Below are 21,972 nucleotides of genomic sequence, written 5' to 3'. Positions count from 1 at the left end.
TTTTGCAGTTTTGATCATCAGTGAATCCTACAAATATTGATGTGGCCCGTTGTTTTTGAAAAAGAAGAAGAAGAAAAAGATGTAGTTAGTGATTTAACAACATGTGGAAGAGTGACGGTAGAGCTGAGAATGATTTTTTGAAGGACTTTAGTGAAAAGATTCCACTCAGCCTAAAGCACAAGAAAACAGATTGAGTGATGATTTTCTACTTGAAACTTGGGGAAAACTTGTGTTTGGCTGTAGTGCTGATCTTCAACATCCAACTTCCTTTTTGATCTCAGTACCATGCTCAAAGATTTGATAAATGATTTAATACATGGGCTATGTTGGATTGGGTCACTAGTTGGGCATCAGAAGCTTAGACCTCACCCTCTTTAATATTTTTTTCAGACATTTCACATGGCACAACCACCATCACAAAGCCTTTTTAAACTCAAAAATAACTTGACTTCACCCAACACCTTATGTATATTTATATAAAAGAATACACCTTGGAAGTTTAGATAGGATTTAGGGTTTATAGAAAAACTTTTACCGGCCATTACTCAAGTGCCAAAAGTTCATTAGACCAATGTGTTTGGCCATTTTTTGAAAGGCCAAGGATGATGGCTGCCTCTGGGTAGGTCATAAAAGTGATAAAAAAAGAAAAAGAGGTATTAATCGAAAGCGAAGTTGCCTACGTTGCTAACTAAATTGCATCCACTGCAATTTCAAGTTGCTATAATGAATAAATTATTCTCTACATATGGGGTTTTTTTATAGGGTCGCGCTATGCAAGAAAGCGATGGCAGCTCGAGGGGCAGTTGACCCTGCTCTTTGAAGCATACCCATCATTCATAATTGATCTTTTTAAAAAAAAAAAAAAAAGTGAATTCAATTGATCAATGATCAATAAGGGCTGAACAAACAGCACATTGAGGCCATAGAAACGGTCAAAGTGAGATAAGATCAGCCATTTTTATTGAATAATTGGTGTCAGTTTCCATCTGTTTCCATGGCGCGTGGTAGGCATTATAGAGGGCGAAACACAGAGAGAAAAATGTAGGGGGAAAGTATGATCCAAGCCCAAAAACCATGACATTAATATGCACAAGAATTACATCAAGCAGAACTACATCAATACCTCTATGAGCTAAAGGAGAGAAGCCCATGAACAAGGGGTTTTCGTACAAAAATTAATCAAACATATACCTTTGGTTTGTGCAATAGAAGTACTCTTGTATCTCAGTTTTTTTCGAGACTGATGATATATATATATGGGGGATATGGCCATGTAAAGACAGTGAGAGGGGGAAACAAAAACCAAGAAGCACACATGCTGTGTTCACCTTATTGGAAGATGATGTTGTGCCACCGTAGAACAGGTACAGAAATTTATGATTTACGCTTACCCCGTTTGGGGCGGTGGTGGGACTTGACCGGTTTCCCAAAAACACCACAGAGACCACAGCCAGAGACCCTAGGGGAAGGTGGGTCGATGGCTGGTGCAACCTTGACTGTTTTATATGCTTGTCCTCCATTAGATCGACTGCGTTCCATCACACTGATGGGTGCAGGGCTTTGTGAAAGCTTTGCCTCTCCGGCCTCAGCCTTTTGTTCTTCTTCTTGATCATTTTGCTTCGCCTGGTTCAAGGCTCCTGCTAAGAACTTGTCATCCCATACCGAGCCTGATGAGCCTTGCCTCCTAAATGATATTTCAGACCTTTGCAAACCAGCCATCACCTCTCTCTCTCTCTCTCTCTCTCTCTCTCTCTGTGGTGTGATCTACAACGTTAAGCTTTGGTGATTAATGTTGATCAACTAATCCACCTATATGGGTGTGACTTTTCTTCATATAAAAAAGAGGGGAAGGGGGGAGAGAGAGAGAGAGAGAGAGAGGGGGAGAGAGGGGAAAATGACAAAGGGGGAGCAAGGGAGAGGGGATGGGCATCTACATGGATTGTTAAGAAGGGGATACAATTTTAAATTTGACTACTTTGAACTTCCTTGAAGGTTGGTTCTGAGTTGTACATCATATTGGATATGAGGACTTGGGAAAGCCTCCTTCAACACCCACCCATGACCAACCAATGAAATCCATTCTTTTGATTGGAAAATTGAAGTCAGGGAGCTTTGTTGCCCAATGGTATCTCCCTGTTGAGTTGGCTATTTCCCCTACAGGTGATGTTATTAACTTATTACAACTCAACCTTGGGTTTTTAGAAGGCCTTTTTGCCTCGATGCCTTCCATGATTTCCAGCCCTAGCGGCTAGCTATCATTCAGTAGTAGAATAAAAATGAAGGCTGCCAGGAGTGAGGACAATACATAGGACCGTCACAAACTAGGTATTAACACCTCGGTTTCATTAAAATTCAATAAATTAATAACCTATTTTATAATTCTAAAAAACGTTTTTAAAATTTTTAATCATTCAAGTATTAAAAATTTTAGAAACGTTTTCTAAAATCATTATCAAATATACTTTAAAACTCTTTATGAGCTAAGCCTTAATTATTGAATAGTATTAAGATCAATTTGAGGTAATATTTTATTTTTAACTTTAGTTAAAAGAATCATATAAATATTATAAGATTTTAATAAATGGAAATAAAACTTATTCCATAAGAAACACTTGGACAAATTTTTTATTAAATATCCGACCATCCATTCATCCATTCATTTTTACGATCCTAAGTTTTAGAAGGTGAATGATAAAGCTCAATCGATAAATTGAAACATCATCATTGGACACTAGTATAAATAATTGATCCTATTTGGTAATGTTAAAAGTTTGAGAACCGTAAGAGTATATAAATGCCTACTACAACGCTATTATCGAACTTTGAAGGAATATCGTAGAAAGTAACCTTGAAAACATAGGAGTCATTCGAAAGTTTCGCCCACGACACTGTAATGAGGAAGCAAGGCATCTACGATATAATTTAATTCCGTCGCGACTGGAAATTACAGTGTCTTGGTTAAGCTTACGTCAATGTCTCCGGCTCATTCTTTGTCTAATAGCTAATTGGGTGGGATCTAGTCAACATCAACAGAAAGCCACGGGTTAGATTCGAAACGAAACCATCTAAATTTCGATGGATTAACCAAAATCTTACAAGGAGAAAGAAATAAGAAAGAAGGCCAACATCCAATGCTAGTATTAAAATGAAAGATAATTACCTTAATTTGTCGGGATCGGAGTATATGGACAAGATGTACACAAAGAAAATCCATAAGGAATACCATAATGGAAACAATCCCACCACCACATTAATTCAATACGCTCAAATAAATCAGGAGTTTCATGACAAAACTGACTGGACAGGGAAGACCAAAGATTCAGGCAAATCCATAAAGAAAAATGTGATAAGAGCCTCGGTTCATAGTCTTTGAAGATACATCATTGTCACACATCACAAGCATTGCAACGGACATGGTTTTCTCAACACAAATGTGAGAACTGATAAAAGCATTTCTATACAGGAAATATCAGCAAGCTCAATAAGCAAAATTCTATATTCGCAGGTGCCAATCAATGAGCCTGCTCTAGGTTACGCTTCTCATTCACTAAATGAGGTTGTTTTGGGGGGACAGGAGGGATCTTGAATATCCAAAACAAAGGCTGGTGAGCATCTCAAGGCTTCCGTTGTTTCACTACTAGCAGGAAGCTTGATGGTCTTCATCTAGTAGTAGGAAATACCAGGAAGCCAGCAGATATGAGCTCAAAAAAAAAAATGAGAACATGCTAGAAGGCTTCTCAGGCTGATTGACATCATCATCTTCTACAAATTTGTTCAAAGTTTCCACTAAATGGCTACAATCCTCTCAAAGTCAAAATGATTACATTTTAGCTGCTGATAATATTGCCATCCATCGCTGAACCCAGCTTTCTTTTGTCCTTGAGGATTTCACTCAAAGGTTTGGGACCCTGGAAATCTGCGGATGGGGTATTGCTTGAATATCCCATTTTCCCAAAGCCCTCTCCATTTTCTTCAGCTTTCCTCTTCTCTTCCTTAATCTGGGCAAGGGACTTAGGTCCTGTAAATGTAGTATATTCTCGAGTAGATATTCTCTCTCTTGAAACTGGTTTCCTTGAGTCTTCAGATGAAATATGCTGCCTTTGGGAGTGCCCTTTTTCCTTGTAATGCTGCCGAGACTTGGGTAGGCGAGAGCGTCTAACCCAACCTTGCTTGTTCCCACGATTTGAAAGAGTTTCATTCTCACTGAGCATTCCAATAATGTTTTTTCTGACTTCTGATGCAGATCTTCCTTGCAGCTGCTGGTCCATACCATGCCTTCGACGCCTTTCTCTGGTTCGACCAATCAGACAAGATGAATCATGCCTTCTTGAGAAACGGGTAACCGTGTGACCATCAGTTACCCGACGTTTTCTCAGTCGGTCTCGAAGATCAAGACCACTCCTTCCAGTTACTGCTAGTTCCACTGGAAAATTTTTCCTTTTCCGGGGCAAAATAGGATCCAAAATTCTCTCCCTAGAGCACCCAGGAATATTTCTTACATGATCAGAACTATGCTCATTGTCCAAACAATCAAAAGAATCATATATCCTGTGGTCATACAAAATTTCAGCTTCTGGGTACATGAGATCATATTCAACTGGGTCTTCAAAATCATAACCCAAGAATTGACCGTTCAGCTCCCTGCCTTCTCCTTCAAGAGCCAGTAAGTACTCAGGTTCATCCTCGTAAACCAAATTCTCTGAAATATTATCCACAAGAACATCAAAACCTGGGGATGATTCCCAGCGCTCTTCTGGTTCAATGGGGCCATCCACTTGCTCCTCTGAACTCTGATCTGTGCTTAGAAGAGATCTGCTTTGATTAAAGCCTTCAGCTGGAAGCAAGGAATCTGACCTGACTGCTGCAGCTTCTTCATACTCAGACATTGATATCTGTGGAGATGAACTTTGTTCAAAAGCATTCTTAAAGACCAATTTCTGAAGATCCTCTTTAGGCTGAAACTGTGTTTCAATTGCTGTGACTGTGGCAGTTTCTACTGAATTAGGCCGTCTTCCTATTAGTGTTGGCCCTGTCTCAGTTCCTGCTATTGTATTATTTTCTGGAGGGCGCATATCATTGACCTCAGACGCTGTCTTTAAGGATTTCCAAGCAGGTGCACTACTGTCAGGACCATGCAAAAAGGAGCATCTTTCGCCTTTATTGCAAAACCCATTGTAGTAAAAATAACAAGGGGTATTGGTCTTGTTCACGGGTACGGAGGAGTGATGTGACAAAGTGACAGGCTCAGATGATGCTTCAATATGCCCATCCAATGGCTGCAACTAACAAAAGCTAGCTCAGATCACCTTATCAGATAACTAAAAGAGAAAAAAACTGTCCAACATCAAGAACACAACTGTCTAAATAGCAAATAAGGAAAATGAGAGATGGTTGAAAGAAAAGCTTCAAGACAGTAGAAGGGAAATGCATGTTAAACTTAAAATGTCATGAAATACAATGCTCTAGAAAGTGCTTAAGTAGCCAGCCAAGATCAAGGCTTCTGAAAACTACCCAGCCACCCCTTCTCTTTCTACCAAATACCAGCCAGCCAAAAAATGTTGCAACTCACAAATGGAAGATTTGAAGAGATGAAAACAGCATTGAAGTTTTTCTTAAATCCACCTCACATAAAATTCTTTGTCACCACTTTCATTAAGCCATCCTTGACTAGTCAAGCCATCACATCATCTATCTCATTCATTAGATCCTCATCTTCCTTCCTTTCTCCTCTATTCTTCTACTGATGTTATGATCATTGTGCCAGAGAACATCTGGCTATCTCTTGTTGCAGGCACTTGGAGCTGTCCCAGGAATGCCAGGAGGGAGAATCTTCTTCACAGGTTGTCTCCTGCACCAACCATCTCCTTAGTCCAACTAATATCTAGCTTGCCAATCTAAAGATTTAAACACTAGACTATGTAACAAATGTATCCTTAAAATGCAAAACTTATTCAATATCACTATAGAATTTAACTGTAGCTTCCTTCACTGCCCCAACTCTTCCAATAAAACTGCTGTCCATGATAGATTCATTCTTCTGTAGCCGTTTGCTAACATTTGAAAATTTTGGTGCTCTATGTTTCCTTTCTCAAGCCAAATAGCATGTGACTTCTACCAACAAAAAACACCTTTTCCAACTTTTTTAATTCTTCAGCTACTGAACAATAGATTACATTACTCTAATGCTCTCTATCCTACATAACAACCAACCAGCCCCTGATAGTATCTCATTTTCATAGGCAAACAAAGAGAATGCATTAAGAGGCGCCTAAAAAGAAAGGTGGCACAACCCAAGTACACACCAATCCCCATATTGTCTACAAATCCAAAAAATACAACATATGAGAACCTAAATGCCTACTTGACCACAAAAAATAGACTATAGAATCAAATCTTTCTACTCCATGCAAAATGTCTCCACTCCTTCAAATGTTCTTCTATATTGCTCTTTCCAGGTAATCCAAAAACTATAAAGGTTCCAAAAAAAGAGTTGTAACAGCTAAGGATTTATTTCTACCAAAAGGGGAAACACCTAAGACAATCCAAAATAGGGAGAAGATCAAAGACCAAAATCCAGATGTTCATTTGCAGTGAATGAGAATGTGGACTGCGGATTTCATTTCATCTTTGCATTGACAGCACCTACTGATGAAGCTCCATCCTTTCTTCATAAGTTCCCAAGCTGCTTCCCATGTAAGGCAAAAAAAAAAAAAAACACCTTAGAAGGCACTCTAGAGTTCAAATCAGCTTAGTAGCAGGAAAGGGGAAGGGCTCCTTAGAGACAAGGGATGAGCAGTATGAATTGATAGAAAATGAACCATTTCTATCAATCTTCTACACCAACTTAACCTCCACATGACTTGACACCTATAAAGGATTTAAAAGTTGCAGCCAAGGTTTGAAATGTCAGGAAATATTGAATATTGGTGATGCCCAAAGTGAAAATCTCCACTGAAAGCTTGATTGTAGGAAAAATTGGAAAAAATCGACAAATATTGCTGATATATTGGGTCAGCCAATAAAATCGGTGATGTTTCCTTTGGCATATGCAGTGTCGTGAAAAATCAGTGATTTTTGGGGAAAAATCATGGAAATTTCCCATTTTTTCAGTTGGTCAAACAACCCCTCACTGCTCACTTGCTTGGTCAAACCCTAAAAATCCCTACTGCTCCCCTTGCCCTAGTCAACTCACTCCTCTTGCTGGTCAAACTTTAAAAATCCCTAAAAATTGGTTTGCACTTTATAGAAGGGGGAATCGAACCCAAGGCAAAAGTTCATATTAAACCTTAGCAACCACCTGGGAGGATTCACACGTAATAATAAGAATGCACAAATGTATATATTTAATTTCATTATAAAAACAAAATATTAAAAGAATATTTTAATAAATTAACTAATTCTAATTATTTTATTTTTTAATTTTATTTAATTGATTACCAAAAATATAAAAATTAGTGACAAGTTTTTTTATGTCACTTATATTATAATTAAATATAAAAAATATAAATATTAAAAAACAAATATATATCATCATTTATTTTATATCATTGAATACATTAAATAGATCATAGTTTTAATATTAAATATATTTTCAAATTGGACATATTATTATCAAATGTCACAATATTGTTGTTGAATAATATTTAATGTAACTTAATAATGAATATATGCTTACAAAATTCATATTTCGTATCAACACACACGATATTATTATTATATATGACAAATTATATCACACATATATCAATTTTTTCAATAAAACAATTTCAAAATATCTATTATTACTTCTTTTATCATTTCTTAGAGTTTTTCCCAAGCATTTCTATGAGTTTTGATCAATTTTTTTTTCATCATTTTTTTTGTCAAAATATCCACTAATATCTCCTAATATATCCTGATATATCCATAAAATCAAAGAACCAATGTGTCTGTGATTATCGATATTTTCATCCTTGGTTGCAACAAGGATTCTACTCCTTTCTAAATAGTTCCTTTGAATCTTTGATTCCAGCAATTCCCATCCCAAAAATCACCCACCCGAGCATCCTTTTGGACCATCATATTGAAGAGCTCTAAAAAATGATTCTTTAAGGGATCCTCACTACACCTGGGGTCATGCCAAAACCTAACTCTAAGATCATTCCCTATAGCAGATCATGTTTTAAGGAAAACATCAGCCCCACCTTCCCTCACGACTTTCCAATCCTTAGCTATAGCATCAATCCCCTTCCAATTCCCCAAGCTTCCCCACTATCACCTTTCTCCAGAAGCTATCATGCTTAGAGGCAAATTTCCACAGCCACTTACCCAATAACGCCTTGTTGAGGGGATCAAGGCTCCTCACACCCAAGCCCCCTATGGTTTTTTTTAGAACAAATAGGCAACCATCGTACTAGGTGAACTTTCTCTTCAAGAAGACCACTTCTTGAATCTCTTTGAATTCTTTTCAACATGACCCTCACCTTTCTAGACATTACAAAAGCCAATAATAAATAATTAGAAGGGTGGACAGTGTGCTTTTTAACAAAGTAAGTGTCCCTCCCTCGGAGAGAGATTGGCTTTTCCAAGAAGCCAACCTTCTCATGAATCTTTCATTACTGAATCCCACACTGATAAGGACTTGATTTGAGCATCCAATGTGATACCCCATATACTTTGAAGGAAGGTTTCTCCTCGTGCAACCCAACTCACAAACTAGAACCTCTAGATCCTTCTTACAGGCAAGATATCATTTTTCTCTAAGTTGATTTTGAATCCCAAAACAATCTCAAAACATAAAAGAATTTACCTTACATAAAATACTTGCTTTATATCCACCTCACATAAAAGCAAAATTATCATCAGCAACCAGAAGGCGAGATCCCAGACCACAACCTTTACACTCCACCACTTTAAACCCTTTAATGAGCTGCCCTTCTTTGACCACCCTTTGCAAAAAGCAGCTCAAAACTTCCATCACCAAAATGAACAAGGAAAGAGGGGATCTTCTTGCTTTAGGCTTCTTAAGTCGTGGAAGAAAACCTTACTTTATGTTTGGTTCTTAGAAAATTTGAAGGAAGATAAGAGGGAAAGAAAATACAGAGGAGAAATAAAATAAAAGAAAAAAGTGAAGAAAAATAAAAAATAAAAAAAAGTTAAAGTTAATAAATTATTATTACATACATCCTCAAACTCATTTCACTTACTTTTCCTCTTCTCTATAAAGATTAATTTAAAAATGTATAAGTTTCTAATCAATTTTAATCATATTTGTTTTATTTCTTATTTTCCATAGTAAAGCAAACATGAGAAAATCAGTTTCCGCAATATTTTCTCCTTTCCTTGGTGCTTTCGTCGAACCAAATATAGCATTAGATTTTGCAGGAAAAAGAGCACCAAATCATAAAAACAATCACTTATGGACTCAAAATTGTTTCTTTATCTACCATCTCCCATAAAGATGCAGCATTGGCCTCATCATTTTTCAAAACAGTTTTCTTTAATAGGCAAAAAGTGATGTTATTGATCAACACCAATCAAAAAGAGGGGCACCTATGTAAAAGGAGGTATGCAAAGTGCACCACACAGGCCAAAAATAAAACAAGAAGCAATATAAAAGAGGTCAGACATGGCCTATTTCAAACCCATTTTAACAATGACTCTCCTGTCTTTATCTCAACGGGATGTCCCTGGGCAATAAGCAGCATGTCATGGATCTAATCATGCATTAAGCCTCCAACAGGCTGAACCTTTGGGATTGGCATTGCCTTCCTATCATCACCAGAATACCAATCACCCCATCCTCCACCAAAAAGTGAAAAAGAACAAAAAAAAAAAAAGGTCCTATTCTCTTCTCGGTTATCTTTCCCTGAGTTAACTTCAAACAAACAGCTTTTGCAATTTAAGAGACTTTTTAACTTTAATCAGGTCAGCAAGCCTTGAAAGGGTAAAATCGTCAACTTTTGCTATCTTTCATAAAAATAATAGATAACTTTTGTTATAAAATATTAGTTAATGAAATATTTTCCCCAATTACAGCAGTCTTTGATCTAAAGATATAATCATCCATGAAAACAGGATTTATTTAACCAGGCAACAGAGCAAACCCATACGAGACTTGCACACTGCAAGGTGGATTGAAGGCCATCCATAATAATTGAAATTAAAGCTTATTTTATTGACTGTAAAAAATAAATTAACCTACATTCATGCAGATTAATGAAACAGAATATGAACCTACAGGATGTCGAAAAGCACAGGCTGGATTCAGACAGCTCCCACTCAACCAATACCAACAATCCCGTGGGTTGAGCCTTGCACCCTCACTGTGCCGATACTCACAATCCATTCCCTGAAAAAGAAAAAGTATGTTATTCTGGTTCACCATTAGAAAGATCAAACTATTCTGAACCCATAATGCTTAAAAACTAATGCACGATTCTTCTACCAATAAAGGAGTAATACAAACATATACAAACTAAAATCCAGACAAAAAAAAAAAAGAAAAAGAAAAAAGAGCAAGCCAATTTAGATCAGGAAAAGTACTACTTTCCAAATGCTAGGCCCTTTATGCCACGTATCCCAAAGTGAATAAAATGGCTTTTTGTCTCTTGAGCATATGAATACTGTACATTTCTCTACTAAAATTGAACAATTTGACATTTGCAATTACAACTAAATTAAAGGAAGAACTATAAAATTGGATCTCCAATTAGTGCAAGCAGTAAACCATACAGCAAACTTCAAATTTCCAAAATCATCGGGCAGCCGAAAAGACAAAAAATAAAAAGAAACGACCAAATGACAGACAATTCCGAAGTTAAATGACATGAGATTTCGACTAGTTCATTCATAACAAAACCCTAGATCAGAAACAAACCCTAGAGAGCGGCATCCTTCAAACGACTGGTTACAAGAACAGATTCCGAAACTAAAATTAGAAAAGAGAAAACAAATTGCAGCATTAGAAACAGAGAAAAACACCAGAAGCAAATCAAACAAAGAAAAAGGACAGGGAAAAAAAAAACAAGTGACAGAAATTGGTGTTTTTGACAGGACATACCTTCTTGCAAGTGAGAGGAGAGGCCAAGAAGTAGACGCAATCAGTGTTGCGCTTCTGTAACTCATCCTCCATTTTCCTGGGACAATATAGTAAATGGGAAGAGAGAATTCTAGAGAGAGGGATCAAGAGGGTCCATCAACGTTGAGGGTGAGAGAGATGCTTTTGTTTTGTAACGTGTTTTGATCTGTTTTGGGTTTTATTGTAGCTTTTGGTGGGTTTTGAATCAGGTATTTTTGCACCGAGCCGCCTGGAGTTTGGCGTATTTATGTATTCCGGGCCCTACTACTTACGTATTTGCTACTCCCTCTCCCACAAATGTGCGGGTATATATCTAATACACCATCTTTAAAATTATCAATCCTACGAATTGATATTCGATTAGTGTTCAACTTGAACTCACGTTTTCTGCCGTGGGCCACTAGTGGCAGGGATTTGGAAAAAAAATATATATTTTTGAATTTTTTTTTTTTTTCACCTTCTGACCAAATAAGAGCCATTTGTTAGTCACTAGTATTACAAACCAACCTTGACCGTTAAAGCAGCTGCCATTGATTTTCACACATTTTGCGATCCAAAAAACGAATTAAGAGGACAATCCTTTAATGAAGAGCCCATTTGTGACCTTTATCAAGTGGGTCTAAATCTTCTTCATACACTAGTGCTAACCATTGTCTTTCTATGGCAGCAGACCAGCCTTGACTACGTGGGCTGGTATGTTTCAGACATCAATACATGTAATGGGAGAGGCCAAAGCAGTTGGGATGATTAGCAGGCATGGGTTCTTGGTCTGAAATTTATCATCACCCTGTGAACATCCTACCAATGCAGTGTAGCCTCTGCAGCGCTCAATATGACAGCTCAAAATGAGCGGGGGTGCTGCAAGATGTAGCATTTTTATGTTGGAAATAGGTTTCCATCATTATTTGATCTCGATCTATTGCCCTTTTGGGTTCCAGCAATCGCTGTTTCTTCAAAACTAATTTATTACACAAAATTTGAGTTCAATACTCCAGATTCTAAATGGCCTCTGGACTTCAAAATTTGTAAACCATGTCTTCCGTGTATCCAAGCTCTTTGAGTATGCCTGTGAGCTGCAATATAGAAATTTAGGGAACATGTTAGAGGAAGCAAACATCTGAGTAATTGGTCAGCACTGCTAAGTATGATAGAAATGCCCTCTTGTACCTCTCCTTGTGAGTAATCTTTTGCCTTATTACCAGATATATGCTTCATCATTCCAGGAGGACCACATACCTGGAAAAACAAACCGGGCAGATTCCAAGAGTCAGAATGAAAAAGGAAAAATCTCATCAATATTTTCACTCTGATAATTGAAAAATAATCGAAGCGAACGTGTTTGCTGATGGACCAAGCTTGTTGAGTAACAGACCACACAGGTGAGGCCCTGTGATTCAGTTAGCTTCCTGGAGCCATGAGCATGTGAATCACTTTATCTATAAAGCTGGTCCAAGTGTTAACTGCTTTGTTGGAAAGATTTCTTGACTATTACAATGGTTATGGTATTCTTTTATTGAAAGTAGTTGTTTTATTCCTCAAATGTTGGTCCAAAAAATAAATGGAAAAAGGAAAAGGATATGCTTCTTGGGTATTCAATGTCTTTGTTTGGTACATGAAAATAAGAGTGAAGTGAGAATAGGACTAGAGGTAATCAGAAAATCATGTTAAAGTGTAGGAATCAAAATCACTACCAAAGTAGGTTTTAGTTTCCATAATAATGGTTTTTTTATTCTCATTCTAATTTCTAATAAGTAATCCTAATGCAGTAATGAATGGGAAATGAAATGAATTTCTCATTCCCATTCCTATGCCTGCATACCAAACACACCCCTTAAATATAATTATTGTTCAAAAGGATGGACAGAAAAGATTAATTACTTAGACCATAAGTTGGGCATTAGGTTTTATCTTTCTAAAGAAACGAAATTGTGAAGCCAATATTTCTAACTTATATCCTCTTTTCCTCTCTGTTCCATTCCCCTCTAGAGCTCTTTTCAAAATGAGTGTGATGGATTCAGTACCAACCATCAGGTAAACTATGACTTTCCCTACATTGAGCTCTCCAAATATTCTTCCTTTTTTCTCTCAGTTCTTCTCTTATTTGATTTCTACATCCATTACTGCATGAACAGTTCAAAACACAAATTAAACTCCTCTGGTTTTTTATGTACCCTCTAGCATTTTCCTTGTTTTTTTTTCTTCTCCCTTGTTTACTTTCTGTAATGTGAAACAACACCTAAATTTCTTTGAGAAACATTTGAATTTCTTCCTTCTTTCCTTTATATATAGCTAAAAGTGTACCAATAGTATGATCTATAGGTAAATGACATCTATTCATGACATGATGCTGCCCGGAATTGCATTAATAACCAGCATATTAAAACTCAGAGACCATTGACCCAAATGATTATAAATCAAACAGAACAAAGAATTAAGCTTTTGGGACAGCAAGCTAGACCTTTAACCAGACCATTAACAATCCTAACATTTTCAATTGATCAGTATATTTAAAGTCCCTAAAGTTGGAAGATTAATTTTTTTAAAACCAACAGATATAGGGACTGGAGCAAATAAATAAAAAAATAATTGTCTGCAAGTTGTATTGGTACATTGGATATGGAAAAGATGTGATGTAAGGAACACCTAAAGCAAATTTGATTTTATGCCAAGTATTAATGAACGAGTAGAAGTGTGAAACTTGAGATGCTGGGACTTACAAGGATAAGAGAATCATCACTGGGAGCTGGCAAGCCTTTCACAACCATATCCTTTGATATGTATCCAGTACCTCCTCTCCAATTATTTGATGGATTATCTACAGTGTAGAATATCTGGGATTTTTTCATGGAAAAATAAGCCTTTAACATGATATACTAAAACAGGAATCATACATTCATTTTGAAAATTTGGTACCTTCAAATTTGGGTGGGTAGCTGCAAGCATGTCAAGCTTCTTTTTGAGCAGTATGTCATCTGGGGATACATTAGCATAAATGAGTGATACCTGAAAGGATAAAAAGTCATAATTAAGCCACATTTTACGCAGTTGCGTATGTTGAGAGGGTATAAATAATGAATTAAGAAAAAAACACTTGAAATCAACAAACTACAAAATTTGCAACTATTTTAACTTTATCACTCATGCATGTATTTGCATAAAATATCCTTAATGTTTACTTCATATTAATTGAAAAAACTTTGTTCAAATCATATTTAGATTTAATCTAGAAATAAAAAGAATAAATTTGGGGTAGACAATCTGCAGATCTGGGAAAGCATTTTTAGTCTTTCTAGCACTTGAAAACAACCCTTTTGATAAAAAATTTCAAGTGCTAGAAAGATTAAAAATGCTTCTTAGAATCACTGCCAAACAAATTCTAAATAGAGCTGAGGACAAAAGATAACAAGACAATAAGCTTACTTGGGTCTTGTCATCAGGATTCTTCAGTATAGCTTCAATGATCTGAAGCATTGGAGTGATGCCTGTGCCACCTGCAATCTAGATGAAAAGAATATATTTACACTTCAGATAGCAGCGGGAATCCTAATTTATTATAGATATACAAACAAAAAGCAAATATAAGTAATATGCTATTCAGTTAATCACCAAAAGATTGCTATCAACTTCAACCCCCACCTACCCACCACCACAACACCCATCCCTGCCCTCCTTTTTTTTTTTTTATTCTCTTTTCCATTTCTTGGATTTTGAGAAGGGAGGCACATTTGGAGGTTTGGATGAAAATACCTCCTTTGCATGAAAAAGAGTAGCAACCTTCAAATAGACTAAGGTATGAGTGTTTGGCATGGGTGTGTCTAGGTGTTGGATTCATCTATTCCTCAAATCTTAAGACATGGAAACACATCTTATATATCTCAGTATCCAACTTTTTTCCTTCACTCTTAGGAAAAGTGAAATTTAAATGTGACTAGCATGCCTATCATCACATACCTCACTGTATCTATGCAACACAAGGTAGATTAAGGAAACATATGAGGGAATTTGAAACGAATTATGAAAATGTTCCTCCTGTACCTTACCTTGTTGCACATGACCATTAGGTAACAAAATTAGTTGGACATGGTCCATCCATAATTATGTCACATCGTGTCAAACATGAGATTGTGGCCATGCGACATAAGTTGCAAAAATAAAGTTATAGTTGAGTCCAAGATTTTACAAAAAGTTTGTGCTTTGCAAAAAGATTGCTGATATAACATTTCATCTTTCTTTAGGAGCAATAGAAACAAATAGCAAAGAATCCAATAAAATTATTATGGACAGACTACTAAGAAAACCTTTGTAGTTCGGGATAGGTACTTGGAGAATCCATGAGGTATAACACATTATACACACTCTCTAAAGTTGGCATAGAAACTCAGGTTTGATTTTTCTAGCTACCCTGCTCTTACCATGCCAATTTGTTTCTTCATATTTGGAGTATACCTGAGCTTTTCAATGGGCCTGCAAGAAAAATATATGTCCAGTACAAAGAAGATAAAATGGCAAATTATTGAATAATTCCTTGCAAGTTATGTTTACCCTTTCACTTCTATAATGTCACCCGGTTTCAAATGTGAGAAATGCTGACTCATCTTCCCTTCTGGATACACCTGCAATATCATAAATAAAAAGATAAAACAAAATCAAAGTGAAAAGCAGTACAATATTGAAGCAAGGGCATCTTCATAAAAGTGTAAGCTGAATACAATCCAAAAACCAGTTCGTAATGCTATACCTTTATTAATAAATCAAAGTAACCCTTGGAATCTGGATCTGATATAGGAGTATACCTGAACATAAATACACACACACATATAAATCAAGTTGTCTATTAAATAAAACAAAAGCTTATTATCTAAGAGTGAAAAATCAACATTCTTTCATAGCATTAATGGGTAAAACTCTACTGCCCGAGTTCTGCAGAAAAATATTGTAGATTTAAAGGAGGAATGTCAAAATAATAATTTGAACACTATCTATTGAAAACTTGTGGATCGCATTCATCCTTTATGTTTCCAGGCCCGACATGTTTATATCATGTGCACTTGTGAAAAATGAGTGAACTAGAAAGACCTCACCAATGCATGATGTTGAACACATTAATGTCTAAAAGGCATAACAATGTTAAAACAAAAATTAGGTATATAGTCCAAGATAATGAGACTGCCACACACTGATGAATTAAAACAACACAAATTTCAAGTCACTCCACCATTACTGAATCAAGTAGATTTAAACCAAAAAATGACATTTTATATGAAGCATATTAGGGTTTGTAAAGGAAGACTCACGGGCGAATGACATATTTTATTTTTCCTTCATCATCTTGTCCTATTGGAGCCCTGCAGTCACAACAATGTATGAAGGTAATGAAGCATAAACACAGTGACAGACAACATAGGGGACTCTTAACATGAGACCCATCCAAAAATAGAATTTTCTCAAGGAACTAAAGTAGCTTCTTTAAAACAGTGGACTGTACCTCGTAAGAATGCATGAAGCAATGTCAAGACCCAGCTTGGCAGTAGGATCAAATGAAAACCTGGGATTTTGAATTTAAAAAAAAAAAAAATTAGTTGCACATGGATGCTCAGTGGAAGTTAACCACTTCATTTCAATTTACATAACTATTAAGTGAGTTTACTGAAATTTCTCCTTATCAACTAAACATCCATGTTGCATTTCTATATTAACTTCTCTTTTTCTTTTTTGATGGGTAACTTCTTTTTTCTGAATGGGAATTGAACTTGGCACCTCCCACATCCCCATCCCAACCCCTTGTCACTTGAGCCAGGCATCAAGGGCTATGCATTTCTATATTAACAGTTTTGCACTTTCTGAAGCATCCTCTCAGTAGCCAATCTAATCTGCTCCAATTAAAGCCATCCAAGGCAAAAAAGTATGGTTCATTTTAACAAGGCAAAAATTTAGAGCACCATTGCTAAAAGGCATGCAAGGGCCCTTTCGAGAAGAGCTTTCTGCAACTTCACTTACTAACACTAGAAAGCAGTGTTGTCAAAAGCAGAGGCACCATTGCTAACACTAGAAACTAGAAAGTACACAAAGTTATGGAGAAACACAAACAACAAATAGGCTCACATACATAGATGAATTGGCAAGGTTTCAATATATTAATTAATAAGTGTGCAAGGTTTATTCAACTAGTATAAATTTGAAAATATATGAGCTTAGAGAATGACCTGAATAATTGGGTATTGTGGCTGACACTTGCAGTGTCTTGAAGCTTAAATTCAAGCCATTTATCTGGATTTAGTGCTGAAAATACATAAAAGAATCCCTTGAGCCATGTATAAGAAAGAAAGGGAAGAAAATGATATAACAGGATTCTGGGGCATTCAGCGTCAAGTTTCACTTTGCAAATGCTATAACTACCATTTAATCTTGAGAAATTCCAAACCACCCTTCTTTTATTACAATCTTGTTTAAGAAACATCTCATATTTCATATTATAGAGAGAGAGAGAGAGAAAGACCCACCAACTTTTGGACCTGCATTTTCATTAATTTGATCTAAATGAACCTGTAATTAGAAAGCACAAAAATACTTTAGCTATTAACTCAGAACAGGGATAAATTGAATAAGATTATAGAAGACTTGCATACATTGGTAAACAATAGTGTAAATAAATTTCTCATTTGAATACTCAAACAAAGAATGCTATACACAGTCATTGGATAAAACAAATTTTCATGCTTGGATAAATAACAATCTGAGACAAAATGTTATAATTTTCAATCAATTCACAAGCAAAATTGAAACAAATATGGATTGGAGGGCGTTTTAGGAAAATTGGGTAATGTATGGTACATTAGCTAAAATAATTTTTTTTTATTAAATAAAAAAATAAACTAAGAGCAAGAAAAATGTAAAAGTTGACAAGAAACAGGGTCTGAATCTGAGACCCAAATTCATTATATAACAGCATTAATGAAAATTAGGAAGAAATGAGTGCCGGAACATCAGAACAAGCAAGGTGCCAAGAAGACAGGAAAGGAAAAAGTTTAGACAAGAAACGCAGTCTGAATCTGAGACCCAAATTCATTACATAACAGCATTTATGGAAATCAGGAAGAAACAAGCACCAGAACATCAGAACAAGCAAACAACAAAATAAGACAGGAAAAGAAAAGAAAAGAAACCATGTAGCTTAATATAACCATACAAATCTCAAACCATTGGGATATTGTCATTTTACTTTTCTCCCCTCTATCTTCTAGTAACCAGATGGAAACATAAGAGAAATCCATTTTTTCATCTCACAGCAACCACTCTGGCCAAAAAAGACAAGGCTTATCTAGGCGTAACTATGTTTGCAAACCCAAACTGGACCAGACAATGGAGATGCTAAAACAAATGAAAATTCAGGTTTCTGGGTTCTGGAACCTCTGGTTTCAAGTGCAATTTCTGTGTACTTGGTGCACACATGTATACTTCCTGTGTACTTGGTGTAGCCTTTTTTGGCTCTTTAATATATCTTTTGCCCCTTTGTCTATCAAAAAAAGAAGTGCAATTCCAGTGCATACAGAACATTGAAGAATACATTTTGTAAATGAAGCTATGTATGTTTACAACAAATGAAAATTTAGAAAGAAAATAGAAAAGAAAAGAATAAATGCCTATCAAAAAAAAAAAAAAAGCAAAGAAAAGAAAAGAACAAAAGTATATGCAAGGTATAGAGAAGAAGTAACAAAGCCAGCCTTAATGAGCCTAAGTAAATCAATGAAGCTTGAAAAGGCCAGGTGTTAGCCCCTGTTTGGTGCACACTCCAAATGGTCAGCACTTCAGCACCAATATTTTTTGACTCCAAGGTTGAGTCTTTCATGCCATAAAAGGCTCTTTTGTTTCTTTCTTTGCACATGCACCAGAACAAACAGTGATGAACCAAGCTCCATAAAACTTTAATTCCTCTGGAATCCAGATCCATCAGCCAATCAATAAAGAAAGGCATAGATTTCAGCACCCAACTAATGAAATATCTCCTGCTTTTATTTAACAAGTAGTCTCGCTTTGATTTCTTCTAGAAAATTATAGGATGTCAAATTGAATGACACATAATAGATCAACAGAATAGCCGAAAAAAGCTATGTTATACGGGGATTTTAAAATGCATGAAGAAAGGAAGAGAACTAAATCCTAATTTACAACAATTTCCATTCAATACTTTTTTGAATTGCTTATTTCTTTAATGGAAATTTCAACTCTAGTTAAGTACCTCAATTGGAAATACTATTTTACATATACTCTTCATTTTGCCCATATAGAAGAAAAAAGATTGGAACCTATAAACTAGTTTAGTCATGTATTGTGTTCTAATATTTAGCCTATTAGGGGTTAGGCAAATTTGATTGCCAGACATGCCTAAGCATCCAATACATGTATGCTACAATGGTGCTAGCAGGAAAAAATTTAAGACCACATGAAAAGTCATATTTTTATCATCTAGCCTCTATAAGAGAGCGATTGTCTCTCACCTTTCTAATGCCAATTCTTCTGGTCACATGTTGTAACAACATTAGGGAAGTTACTAGACACACCTGTAAAAGCATTTAGTGGGATTTTCACTAATTCTTCTGATAGTTAGAAGTTCATCTCTATTGTTGTAGTTCCCATACAAGGCTATATTTTACATTCTGTGTTGCATGTGGATTTAGCTTTTCTGCAGTGAATGATGTAAAGTGTGAACTGCTTGTGATGTGGTATTTGTTGTCACTATCACTCTATCACTCTTTACCTTATCCATCAATTTTTCCCCTTTTTCATAGCACAAGATCCTGGGATTTTTGTGGGTTAACAAGATCTTATCAATTCACCCAATAGTTTGAGCTGTTTCTTCCTGATAACTTGACTTATAGAGGCTAGCTTCCCACAGAATTAACATTAACAGACAATCAATGAGAGAAAAATACAACCAAAACCAAATGAAAAATTGACATCAAGCAATCCAACTCAGTCCTACCAAAAGAAAAAAAAAACATTATCTTGATCAAATAACTAACCGACATCCCCAAGATTTCATATTAAATTCCGATACCCAACTTCACATACAATCAATAGGCTGGATTTCAAGCCCATTGCTCCCATTGTCCCAAATTCCAACTTGTCAAACACAGCTTTCCTCAAATGTGACTAGTGATAAAGTGAATATCTATCCTTACCCACGAACATAACAACAAATCAATCAAATTTGAATCAATCCATTTCAATTCACATCAACTTTAACAGATCCATCACTCCAAAAAAGCCAAAATTCTCATTTTTAGCATCTACCTTCCAGGAACCCCAATGAATACGTCATACAATCACAAACATAATCTTAATAATTCCTTCAAAAATTATTCTGTAAAAGAAAAATAAATAAAAAAGAAAATTAAACCTCACATTGCATACAGGATCAATGAAACCAAAACCCGGGAAGAACTACCAAAATAAAATTTACCAAATTCTCTGAAGAAAAGCAGTAATATGAGATTCCACCAGAAACTGCTGCAATTGCTCCAAAGGGTATACGGAAATTGCGTGCACCGGACTTGGGTTGACCACCAAACGCATTGGTGAATGCGACTGGGGAGGCCTTAGCGAGTCTCTTGAAGAAGAGCGCCATTGCGATGGAGATGACAGAAGCTAGGAGGGGGATGGCGTGAAGTGAGGGTTTTAAAGCATTTAGAGTGGAGTTTAAGCAGTGGCTGTGATGGATGCCAACATTTTCCACCGTCGATTTGAAGAAGCTGTAATGAGGTTGGGTCCCACGACCGTGATTTCAGCATTTTTATTTCGAACAAAGGGTGATGATGTGCGCTGTGATGTCTGTAATGGACGAGTGAGTGAGCCTGGGACCGGCTCAGTTCCATGATCTCTGATTTGTTGTTAAATTACATAGTATTTATTTTATGAATCTGATTAGTCATCACCAATAACTAACGTTATGTAAGGTAACCCTTTTCGGAAATATTTAAAAAAAATATTTTTTGAAAACTGCTGCCTAATATTTTACATAAATATTGCCCCACTCCATTTTTGGGTAATTTGAGTCGGACATTAACGCATAAAATAAAAATTATTTTTCCTAAAATCCTCTTTCTACGAAAATAATTTTTTTGAATTCCCTTTTTATTCATATTTCATAAATACTACATATTTACATAAATCCCCATATTAAAAAAGGATCATAATAAATAGTTAAATTATGAATGAAATGATTGGATTCCATTCAAATACGTTCAACTATTAACACGGTAAGCAACTATTATTAGACCAATTCAAAACCTAGGATAAAGAAAAAAAATAATTTTAAAATATTAGAAAAAACATTTTAAAAACAAATCCATGAGAACAAAATTTTACTTTTCAATCAATTTGTTATATTTTGAATTTTTTTTAAAAAAAATAATTTTTATTTAAAATAGTCCCTAAAAAAGGAAAAATAACTTAAAATATGTTTTAAAAAACGTCATATTTTAAAAAAAATGATTTTTTTTTGTCTATATATATATATATATATATATATATAAAAAGGTGTTTTTAACTTTGAAAACAATTTATTATTTTTAGAGAGTGTTTGATAGTGATTCTAGAAAACGTTTCTAATTTTTCTAACAGTTGAATGATAAAATTTAAAATAGTCCCTAAAAAAAGAAAAAATAACTTAAAATATGTTTTAAAAAACGTCATATTTTCTAAAAAAAAAATGATTTTTTTATCTATATATATATATATATATATATAAAAGGTGTTTTCAACTTTAAAAACAATTTATTATTTTTAGAGAGTGTTCGATAGTGATTTTAGAAAACGTTTCTAATTTTTTTAACAGTTGAATAATAAAAATTTTTAAGTATTAAAAATGTTAAAAATGTTGTCTAAAATCACTGTCAAATTGACTTTTATAGTGT

General features: G+C 35.4%; 3 protein-coding genes across 6 annotated transcripts; all 3 read right to left on the bottom strand.

Annotated features, from left to right (window-relative positions):
• Nucleotides 1–1,055: 1,055 nt before the first annotated feature.
• On the bottom strand, nucleotides 1,056–2,295 carry LOC100249240 (MAPK kinase substrate protein At1g80180). Its single transcript, XM_002285043.5, has one exon. The coding sequence runs from the start codon at nucleotides 1,717–1,719 to the stop codon at nucleotides 1,375–1,377; it is 345 nt and encodes a 114-aa protein (XP_002285079.1). The 5' UTR covers nucleotides 1,720–2,295; the 3' UTR covers nucleotides 1,056–1,374.
• A 933-nt stretch (nucleotides 2,296–3,228) lies between these two features.
• LOC100854466 (zinc finger CCCH domain-containing protein 34) lies at nucleotides 3,229–11,376 on the bottom strand. 4 transcript variants are annotated; one of them, XM_010658109.3, is made up of 4 exons: nucleotides 11,042–11,376; nucleotides 10,859–10,909; nucleotides 10,220–10,330; nucleotides 3,229–5,282 (listed from the first exon to the last, which is right to left on the bottom strand). In XM_010658109.3, the coding sequence occupies exons 2-4, from the start codon at nucleotides 10,871–10,873 to the stop codon at nucleotides 3,828–3,830; spliced, it is 1,581 nt and encodes a 526-aa protein (XP_010656411.1). In that variant the 5' UTR covers nucleotides 10,874–10,909; nucleotides 11,042–11,376; the 3' UTR covers nucleotides 3,229–3,827. The 4 variants fall into 4 exon arrangements, with proteins under 4 accessions (XP_010656411.1, XP_059596664.1, XP_010656409.1 ...); XM_059740681.1 differs by having other exon boundaries at nucleotides 3,229–5,276; nucleotides 11,042–11,362; XM_010658107.3 differs by lacking the exon at nucleotides 10,859–10,909 and having other exon boundaries at nucleotides 11,042–11,372.
• A 539-nt stretch (nucleotides 11,377–11,915) lies between these two features.
• Nucleotides 11,916–20,778, bottom strand: LOC100254338 (NADH-cytochrome b5 reductase-like protein). The gene is made up of 13 exons (XM_002285037.5): nucleotides 20,520–20,778; nucleotides 17,560–17,602; nucleotides 17,263–17,338; nucleotides 16,545–16,604; nucleotides 16,354–16,404; nucleotides 15,798–15,852; nucleotides 15,602–15,672; nucleotides 15,472–15,523; nucleotides 14,480–14,557; nucleotides 13,973–14,062; nucleotides 13,777–13,890; nucleotides 12,227–12,295; nucleotides 11,916–12,132 (listed from the first exon to the last, which is right to left on the bottom strand). Exons 1-13 carry the CDS (start codon nucleotides 20,682–20,684, stop codon nucleotides 12,076–12,078), a joined length of 981 nt encoding a protein of 326 aa, XP_002285073.1. The 5' UTR covers nucleotides 20,685–20,778; the 3' UTR covers nucleotides 11,916–12,075.
• Nucleotides 20,779–21,972: the final 1,194 nt, after the last annotated feature.

Source organism: Vitis vinifera, chromosome 11 (assembly GCF_030704535.1).
Source record: "Vitis vinifera cultivar Pinot Noir 40024 chromosome 11, ASM3070453v1".
NCBI lineage: Eukaryota > Viridiplantae > Streptophyta > Magnoliopsida > Vitales > Vitaceae > Vitis > Vitis vinifera.
Note: the sequence above shows the minus strand (reverse complement) of the source record. Positions and strands in the feature narration are given on the sequence as shown.

Bases quoted from the DNA above. Each gene is read 5' to 3' on its own strand.
- LOC100249240 (XM_002285043.5), bottom strand. From the start codon at position 1,719: ATGGCTGGTTTGCAAAGGTCTGAAATATCATTTAGGAGGCAAGGCTCA.
- LOC100254338 (XM_002285037.5), bottom strand. From the start codon at position 20,684: ATGGCGCTCTTCTTCAAGAGACTCGCTAAGGCCTCCCCAGTCGCATTC. The intron at 15,853-16,353 runs GTGAGTCTTCCT...ATTTATGTTCAG, and splicing joins ATAAAATATGTCATTCGCCC to GTATACTCCTATATCAGATC. The intron at 12,133-12,226 runs GTACAAGAGGGC...TCTATATTGCAG, and splicing joins AAGATTACTCACAAGGAGAG to CTCACAGGCATACTCAAAGA.
- LOC100854466 (XM_010658107.3), bottom strand. From the start codon at position 11,113: ATGGAGGATGAGTTACAGAAGCGCAACACTGATTGCGTCTACTTCTTG. The intron at 10,331-11,041 runs GTATGTCCTGTC...TTTCTTTTTCAG, and splicing joins CTCCTCTCACTTGCAAGAAG to GGAATGGATTGTGAGTATCG. The intron at 5,283-10,219 runs GTAGGTTCATAT...AGCTTTTGTTAG, and splicing joins CCTGTGCTTTTCGACATCCT to TTGCAGCCATTGGATGGGCA.